Source organism: Henckelia pumila, chromosome 2, assembly GCF_033568475.1.
Source record: "Henckelia pumila isolate YLH828 chromosome 2, ASM3356847v2, whole genome shotgun sequence".
Lineage (NCBI taxonomy): Eukaryota > Viridiplantae > Streptophyta > Magnoliopsida > Lamiales > Gesneriaceae > Henckelia > Henckelia pumila.
The window spans coordinates 195,870,934-195,880,064 of NC_133121.1; the positions used below are offsets into that span (position 1 = coordinate 195,870,934).

General features: G+C 39.1%; 1 protein-coding gene across 1 annotated transcript; it reads right to left on the reverse strand.

Annotated features, from left to right (window-relative positions):
• Positions 1 to 1,567: 1,567 nt before the first annotated feature.
• Positions 1,568 to 2,245, reverse strand: LOC140879309 (uncharacterized). Its single transcript, XM_073282985.1, has one exon. It carries the CDS (start codon positions 2,243 to 2,245, stop codon positions 1,568 to 1,570), a length of 678 nt encoding a protein of 225 aa, XP_073139086.1.
• Between the last annotated feature and the right edge of the window lie 6,886 nt (positions 2,246 to 9,131).

The following is a 9,131-nucleotide window of genomic DNA, read 5'->3' on the forward strand; positions in this document are numbered from 1 at the left end:
GGTTTTTAGTTGTTGAATTTGAAACTTATCGGAGGCTATGTTGTTCATGATTCATTCTTACTTATGTCGTTGTTTGCATTTTGTTTTTTTTTGCATGTCTTGCTCGAGGGCGAACAAGGTTTAAGTATGAGGGTGTTGATAAGTGCATTTTGTATGCATTAGTTTGTGATATTTTTATGTCTATTTTGTGTGCATTCATATTGTTTTTATGTATTTTTATGTGTTTTAGTTCATGTGTGTGTGTATTTCACTCCTCGGGTTAATTTTGTAGGAAAATGGATTTTTGAAGTGTGAATTACGGAGTAGCTTTGTTCAAAAAATCAAATTTACTTTTAGAAAGATTCAAATCCGATCTCCATTGTTCCGAATAAAGTTCAAGATGTTTTGAAGCTTCTGTTCAAATTTAAGCTTGATCTGACGGCTAGATCTCGAGATATGAATTTTTCAAAATCGTCGCTCGTTGCAGAATTTTTGTACTACGCGCGCGCGAGAATCAAGCTCGCGCACGCGCGAGTCGGAGTTCCAGACCTCTGTTTTTATGTGTTGCGCTCGCGCAACACATAAAAACAGAGGTCTGGAACTCCGACTCGCGCATGCGCGACGTGCGCGCAAGGCCTATGCCGCGCACGCGCGTGTTCCGGGGTCATATGTGTTCCGAAAAATCCTTGTTTTGAGAGGAAATTAATTGATAGGCATTCCGGACCATATATATACAAGATATAACATATTGTTTAGGGTTCCGAAGTTCCAGAAGGCAGACAACACTGAGGAGGCGGCTACAAGGCTTGGGAAAGAAGATTTATTCTTTCTTTTCTTATTTTTATTTTTAATTTTGAATTATTGTTTTTAATTATTGAGTAGTTTATTTTCAACCAAAACGGCGTGATTGGGCCGAACAAATTATGTAAAAAACTTGGATGTTTGTTTGGGATTTTTTAGAGTTGATTTTATTTTATTGATTGTCAGATTTATATTGGTCTTGTGAATAGTCTGATCAACTGTTTGCTTGCATGTTAATTGATTCCAAGTCGACAGAGGAGGTTTCGATTTTGATCACTTTGATAATCAACACATGGTAAAACCGACTAAAAATAGAATTCGATTTCAGTGTGCGGTTTGGGTGTAAACTGAATTTTCATAAATATTTAATGCATTCAAATTTGATTAGAATTACGAAAGATTAGTTCATCAATATTTGAATATGTTTGATTGTTCTAGAAATAGTCCTTTGAACAAGATAGGAGAATTCTCGTGATCTAAGATTAAATCTGAGTCCTGAATCAACTACATATTACATGATTTGTTCGGTACCTACGTGTGTCTTGGTTGTCTCTGTTTTAATTATTTTTATCTTCAGTTATTTTTATTCTTATTTCTTAAGCAGTTTTTATTTTATTTTCTTGTTTTATTTAAATCAAATTGCTTTTTATTATTTTGTCTAGATTAAATAAAATAATTAATTCTTGAGAATTGACAACAGTCCCTGTGGGATCGATACTTGGACTCTCTGTCCACTTTACTATTACTTGACCTGGTACGCTTGTTAGTAGATTTATATCACATCGATTTAGCCGGTCAAAATTTCTACCTGTAATCCCCTTTGTGTGATGGAATGGTGATTCTTTTTCTGGATAAGCACCAATCTATGGGTGAATTCTTCGAATAGTCTCAATCCAGAATCAAATTGGTCTAGTTCATTGGTCTCCCAATTTTGTTTTCTTGTCACGTACTGGAAATTAATTTCCTCGAAGTCATTATCCAGCTGTGAAGTGGCTGTAAAATAGGGGGCCAATGATAAACTGGTGCACTTGTACTCCCCAACTACTTGTTGAAGCACTAACTGTGAATCCCCAATCGCCTGGATGTTCTTTGCTTGAAAATCTTTGAGGACCTCTAATCTTATCACCAGTGCCTCGTACTCTGCTTGGTTGTTGGTGCATGGGAAGTCTAATTTAAAGTATAGAATTGTTTTCACTCCAGTAGGGGATACGATCACCACCCCTGCGCCTGTAGTTCCTTTAGTGTTGGATCCATCAAACTTCAATATCCATGGTTGTTCCTCTATCCCATAGACTGGGATCTCCACCTCTTCTGGTATTGACTCATCAGAACCTGGATGGTGAGCTAAAAAATCTGCAATGGCTTGTCCCTTCATGGAATTTTGAGGATAGTAAACCAAAGTGAACTCAGCTAAGGCTGGTGACCATTTACCAATTATTCCTGATAACACGGGTCTACTAAGCATATACTTGATCAAATCAATTTTTGACACAACAAATACAATCGACTGAATTAAATAGTGTCTCAATTTTGTACATGCATGAAATAATTCTAAAAAAAGTTTTTCAATGGCGGAATATTTACATTCCCCATCATGAAGTGAACAACTTAAATAATATATATCCTGCTCCTTGCCCTCATCATTATCATGGGCTAACAAACACCCTATTGATTCTGGAGCGGCTGCAATATATAATTTCAAAGGAACCCAATACCTTGGATGCACCAATACTGGTGGTTTGGAGAGGTACTCTTTTATTTTTTGTAACTCCCGGAATTATTTAATTTTAATCCGAGAATAGTTAATTTGGGAATATTTGGAGTTTTGATTTAAATTCTAATATTCTTAAATTGATTAGGATTGAATTTGAATGAATTGAGTAATTGAGGACTGAATTGCCATTTTTGAACTCTTGAGGGGCTAAAGTGCAAATTGTATTTAACTTATCAGAATAGTGGAGGTTGCTCAGCATGCACGTGTACAATTTATATGACTTATCAGATTTCTCAAAGTTGAAGGAGGAAGAACCGAGAGCAGAATTTCCAAATTTGATCTTCATCTTCATTGTCACATATCTTGAGCTACGGTTGTCTGATTTCAATTCCGAAAGATGTTTTGGAATCCTCTTGACAAGACCTTCGATTTGATGTAAGTTTCTTCTTTGTTAATCAAGGTTTGATGGTTCGAAAATGACAGATATCAGCAGCTGGTATTGAATTGATGTTATGGATCTTCTATCTTTGATAATCTTGAGATTTGATTGAAGATTGAATTGTATATCTTGTTCTTATGATTTCTTAGCTGTGATTCACTCTATACACCTGTTGATATGTTGGTTTAGAGGTTGAACAATTGATATGAATGTTAGAAATGATATAGAGATTTGCGGGAATCGCCGAGTTATACCGAAATGCCGTCGAACTTTTGAATTGGAGTGATTTATTCTTCAGCTTAGAAGTGGATGAGATCTTAGCTGATGATTCTTTGCTTGTTATGTTGTTGTTTCAGTGCTTGAACAGGACATTTCAATTGATTAATCTTGACTTCGAAACCGATAGACGTTAGCACAAGGTTGGTAGAGCTTCCTTTGGCATTCTTGTTGAAGTTTGGGGTTGATCTTGAGCAGATTTTGAGTTATGCTTGGTGTGTGATCTTGTACAGATTTTGACAAGTTTGAAGAACTTCTAGACATCACATTTGAAAGGTAAAAGTGGACTACAATTTGATTGGGATTACAACTCGAGATGGTTTGTATCGAGTTCCCTCAATTCACATACTTGTTTGTTTAAGTGCTCTTATGTGCTTTCTTTTGATTACTTGAATAAGTTCTTGATATAATGAATGCCCTGATTATGTTATATGTTGCATTCATCTTGAATATTCTTTGATTTTGAAATGAACGGAAACGTTCGAGTAGACGATTTGAGGAATTGTATATGTATGGCCTGGGTGGTTGTTTTAGCCTAGCGTCTGATTTGCATATATGATTGCTTCAAAGTCTAGAGAAGAAAGATAAGTAACCCCACCTCGATCGGGAGAGTCGGTGGATTAGTTATGATATCTACTTCTCGGGATCCCAATTGACGAATAACGAAATGAACCTTGTTTTGAAAACATGCATTGTACTTACTTTTATATCATGATCTTGATATATGTTGTTGTGCATGTTTAGTTGCTTTTACTGGGAAATCTATTTCTCACCGGAGTTATCCGGCTATTGTCTTGTTGTATGTGTCATTGCAATAGGAGAGAGTGGAACCGGGCAAAGGCATACATGAAGAACAAGGAATGAGATGAACATAGCGTGATGATTCGAGTTTAGATGATTATGAGCTGTCTTGTAGTGAAATGGAGCCTTAAACATGATTATGGTTTAGATATTTGTACCAAGACTTGATTATGATGATATTGTAGTCTTGTTTGTTGTAGTTGAGATTGAATAGATATATAAATCCTTGAATCAATATGATGTATCTTGAACTTGAATTGTATATAGCTTCTTGTGTATCTTGATGCATCTTGGTTATGTTTTAAGGCCTTGGAGTGATCTAATTGTATTCCTTGTATAGCACGATAGATGTTGCTATTGATTATACCATGTCTATATCTTGGTAGGAGATGATCTTGAATCAAAGGGATGCATGAACTCAATTTTTGAATAGCAGCAGAGTGCAGCCAAATTTCTGGCCGATTGGCCTGCGCACGGGCGAGCTACTGCTCGCGCGCGCGCGGGCCAAGCCAGGGGGCCTCGGTCCCATTGGCTTGCGCGCGCGCGAGGGGTGATGCCCGCGCGTGCGCAGGGCAATTTATTTGAAATTTTTTTTTTTTTTATTCTTTTATTTAGACTTTGATTATTGTCTAACATGGTTTAATAATGATTAATGAGATTAATGAGAGATTAGAACTCGGGTCATCACAACTGGTGGTATCAGAGCAAGAACATTCTGGACTTAGATAGACAGTGAGTGGGGTAGATCGAGTCTTCTGCCTTACTTATTTATGTTTTTTTTATCATGCTATGATTTAATTACGTGATTGAATTACATGGTTTAAATTCTAGCATGATTTACTTTCAAGTATTTTATTACAAGATGTTGTATTTATTTTATTTGAAAGTATGATTACGATGATTAAAGATGCATGCTTATTGGAATATCTGAACTGATAGAGGCATGTATCCTGATGAGTTATGACATGCTACCTGATTATCTGAATTGATTGGAAGCATGTTTTATTTGAAGAGTATGATTATTTATTTAAGATTGAATCAGAACCGAGTCTTGATCAGAGGTAAGATGATCAGAGGAGGACTGAGATAATTTGATGATTTGGTATCCTAACCATTTTCATAATCAGATATGTCTCGAAGACCAGGCCGACCTCCTCTGAGACCCCATGTTCCTATTTCTCTACCAGAACAGACAGTTCATACTCCACCGACAGTTGTCACACCGATAGTGCCTCGAGCTACTGCAGTGCCGAGTAATGAACAGGGAAGTACGTCAAGAGATATGACTGATATGACAGCAACTCCTATGGAAACACTTCTGAAACGTTTCCAATCCTACAAGCCGCCTACTTTGAAAGGTACAGAAAATGCTGTTGAATGCGAGGGATGGCTTGATGATATGGAGATGCTATTTGATTCACTTGACTACGGGGATGAACGGAGAGTTAGATTGATTGGGCACCAGTTGCATGAAGTTGCGAAGAGCTGGTGGTTTACTACAAAAAGAGCTTTGGAGCGTAGAGGAACTGTACTGACTTGGAATGTCTTCAAAACTGAGTTCTACCAATGCTTCTTTCCTGTGTCTTACCGCAAGGATAAAGGGGCTGAGTTTGCAAATCTGAAACAGGGGAATTTGAATATCGAAGACTACGTTGCAAAATTCTCTACATTGCTACGTTTTGCTCCACATGTTGCTGATAGTGACGAGGCTATGGCTGATCAGTTTATCAATGGCCTGAGTCCGGATGTTTTTACACTGGTGAATACAAGGCGACCGAATACCTTTGCTGATGCCTTGAACAGTGCCAAGGGAGCGGAAGCTGGTTTGATACAGCAGCGAGGAGCTTCGTATACCGCACAACCTCCGAGACCATCACAACCTGCAGCTCCAACTCCGCAACAGCAACCTTTTCGATTTGAAGGTGGTAGTAGCAGTGGAAAGAAAGGGTTCTTGCAAGCAAGAGGAAAACAGTTTAAGAAGTCTGGGAGCAGTTCTTCGAGTTCCAGTGGTACGAAGCAGAAGTCAGGAGTGTTCTGCAACAGTTGTGGTGGAAATCATCCAACCGATCAGTGCCGAGGTGTATCTGGGAGGTGCCATATATGCCAACAGACGGGTCATTTTGCAAGGGTGTGTCCTCAGAGAAATACTGGACAGGCAAGAGGTGCAGAGTCATCACGATCAGTGGCTCAACCTGGAAGACAGGCCTCTTCTGTTCATTCTTTCCAGCCAGCACATCCACAGCAGCAGACTCGACCAGGTGGAAGTCAGGCAGGCAATCAGCCTCAGAGACAGCAGGCTCATGTCTTTGCTTTGACTGAGGAGCAGGCACAGGGAGCACCTGATGATGTGATTGCAGGTAACTGTTCTATTTCTGGTTATTTTGCTTATGTGTTGTTTGATACCGGTGCATCCCATACGTTTCTATCTGCCAAATTTGTTGCATTGCATTCTTTGCCTGTTGAGTCATTGTAAGAGTGGGTGCCCAGTGAGCCAACTGTGTGGCTATGGGCTTTGTTGACTCTTTGTATAAACAATCTTTTGTTTAATATTATTTACACTTTTATGGCAATGACTTTATATTACTTCATATTGTTATATTGTGATATACTATTGTTGTTTTGATAAAGACCTTGAATATACTATAGTGTATGTAAGATGTGGTAGAACATAGAGATGTCTATCATGAAATACATCTTATAGTCACTGTATGTTCTAAAACCGTTCCTAGTCGATTGAGCCGTCCGATAATAAGGATAAGGATCGCTCGAGTTTGAGACTAGCATTTGCGATGCGGAGTACCACGTTTCATTGGTAGGGAACATGGAGATGTTCGAAGCATGCAAATGGATATTCATAGGATGAATAGTCGAACTACCCTATCCGGACTTTCCAAGTGGTTATCACTTATCGAGTGGATAAAGTCCGCGGTTTTGGTTGTACACCATTAGTCCTTACGACTTGAAACATCATGGAGACTCTATATGCTAGTACTGTGCTTTGACTCGTTTACCGACTCTGAGGGGGTCATCAGGTGTCGAGATTGGGTACAGTTACGACACATATAGGAGTCAATGCATTGTTGTCAAGGATTCACCACATACTTGCGAGTGTGGATATCCTATGCGATCTGAGGAGATATTAGTGTGACAAATCTCTGGCCAGAGTACTTGATGTGATTTAAGAAATGGTTTCTTAGTAGCACATGCGATGTCACTAATTTGATCTTCAAGATGCATTGCATAGTTATCGAATCTTGAGCGACTCTCGATATACCAATGGTTGTTGATTCGATCGGGATATATGGATGAAGGGACCGTACTGTACGCTAACCAAAATCTACTGGTTCTTGTAGGCACTATCAGTGATACCTAGGGAATCATGGGGCGATGTTGCTAGGCGCTTTACCATGATTCGTTGGGCAAGTTGGAAAGTGTTGTTCCGAGTCACAAGGAGTTGTGAGCCCACGGCTAGCTGTATCCCTGAACCATTGAGGGTCACACAGTGTAATGGAGTTTTAATCCCCGTTGAGATAGTTAAATTTAAAGAGTTAAATTTAATGAACTAAGGAGTTGGACTTCTTAAATAAGAGTAAGGGAGTAGGATTTCCTAAAATGACATAGGGATGGACATTTTTGGAAACCACTGAATTCGGATTCAGGAAAATTTATTTTGACTTTAAAACGTGCAGAAATGGTTTCTGTACACATTGGTGAAATCGTTTCATCAATCAGAGTCACGATGAATTTTATATTAATTTCTGAACGAGCGGGCTTTGCTTGTCGGGCCCCAGCTTATGACTAATGGGCCCTAAGGTGTTAGTGGCCTGCATTATAAATAAGTTATTTCAGTACAGAAATTAGACACGATAGCTCAAAATTTTGAGAGAAAAAAAAAACGAAACCCTAGCCCCTCTCTCAAGCTTGGCCGTCGCCCCCTCCCTCTCTGTCTGAGAAATTCCGGTCTGTGATTTTGAATCGCAGTAAGGAATAACGAATCAAATTCGTGTATTCTCTTCGCAGAAAACTTCTGATAGATTTTCTAGTGCAATCTATCAGAGGGATTAAACCTCTGTTCGTGGACCTGATTGAAGGCGTTCATCGGTTCCAGGGAGAGACAACAAGAGCAGAATTGTTCTGTTGGTGTCCATTAATCTCGTTGCGAGATTTGAGGTAAAATTTATTTAATTGTTATTTAAATTTTACACACACGTAATTCAATCGATGAACGGTTGATACCCATACCATGGAAACGTTCCATGAAAAATTTTTAAACTTCCGCTGCACCGGGTATCAATCGTAATTGGTCTGGGAACTCGCCAGTTTACCAACAGTGGTATCAAAGCCAGGTTGCTCAGATCAATCGATTGAATTAATCAATTGTACAAAATTTTTGAGTCTCGGTTTTTGAAACAAAATAAATATTTTAAATAAAAAAAAATTTTTTTTCGGGGCAAAACCCGGGCAGCGATTGGATCGCTGCCCGGTGGGGCAGCAATTGTTGCTGCCCCGGGCGGCGCACGGCGCCGCCCAAAGGGCTGGGCGGCGCCGTGCGCCGCCCAGCGCAGCGCCAGGCGCTGCGCAGGGCGGCGCTCGGCGCCGCCCAGGGCAGCGCACGGCGCCGCCCAGGGGCGGCGCCAGGCGCTGCCCTAAGGGGGCAGCCGGGCTGCCCCCGGCCCGCGCCCCGGGTGCGGGCCACCCCCGGAGTGTGCCGGGTGGCCCGCGGGAAAAATTAATTTTTAATTTTTTATTAATTTTAATATTTAAAATTTTATTTTTGGTCCGGTCAAAAATTGTTTTTGATTGGTTCACGAGATTTCGGATCGAATTGTTCGAGTCCGTAAATTTTAAAATCGATTTTGGATAAATTTGAATTTTTGGAAAATTTTAATATTTTATCCGTAAATTGAATTTTGAAATCAATTATTTTGGTACAATTGATGATAAGATATGATCTTATGATATATTAGATAAAATATGATTTTATTTGTAAAATTGGATTTTATAGATAAAATATGATTTTATTTGATATGGAGATAAAATATGATTTTATATGTGAAATGTGATTTTATATATAAAATATGATTTTATCTTGTTTAAATTTGAATTGCCACAGCATGTTAT

Bases quoted from the DNA above. Each gene is read 5' to 3' on its own strand.
- LOC140879309 (XM_073282985.1), bottom strand. From the start codon at position 2,245: ATGCTTAGTAGACCCGTGTTATCAGGAATAATTGGTAAATGGTCACCA.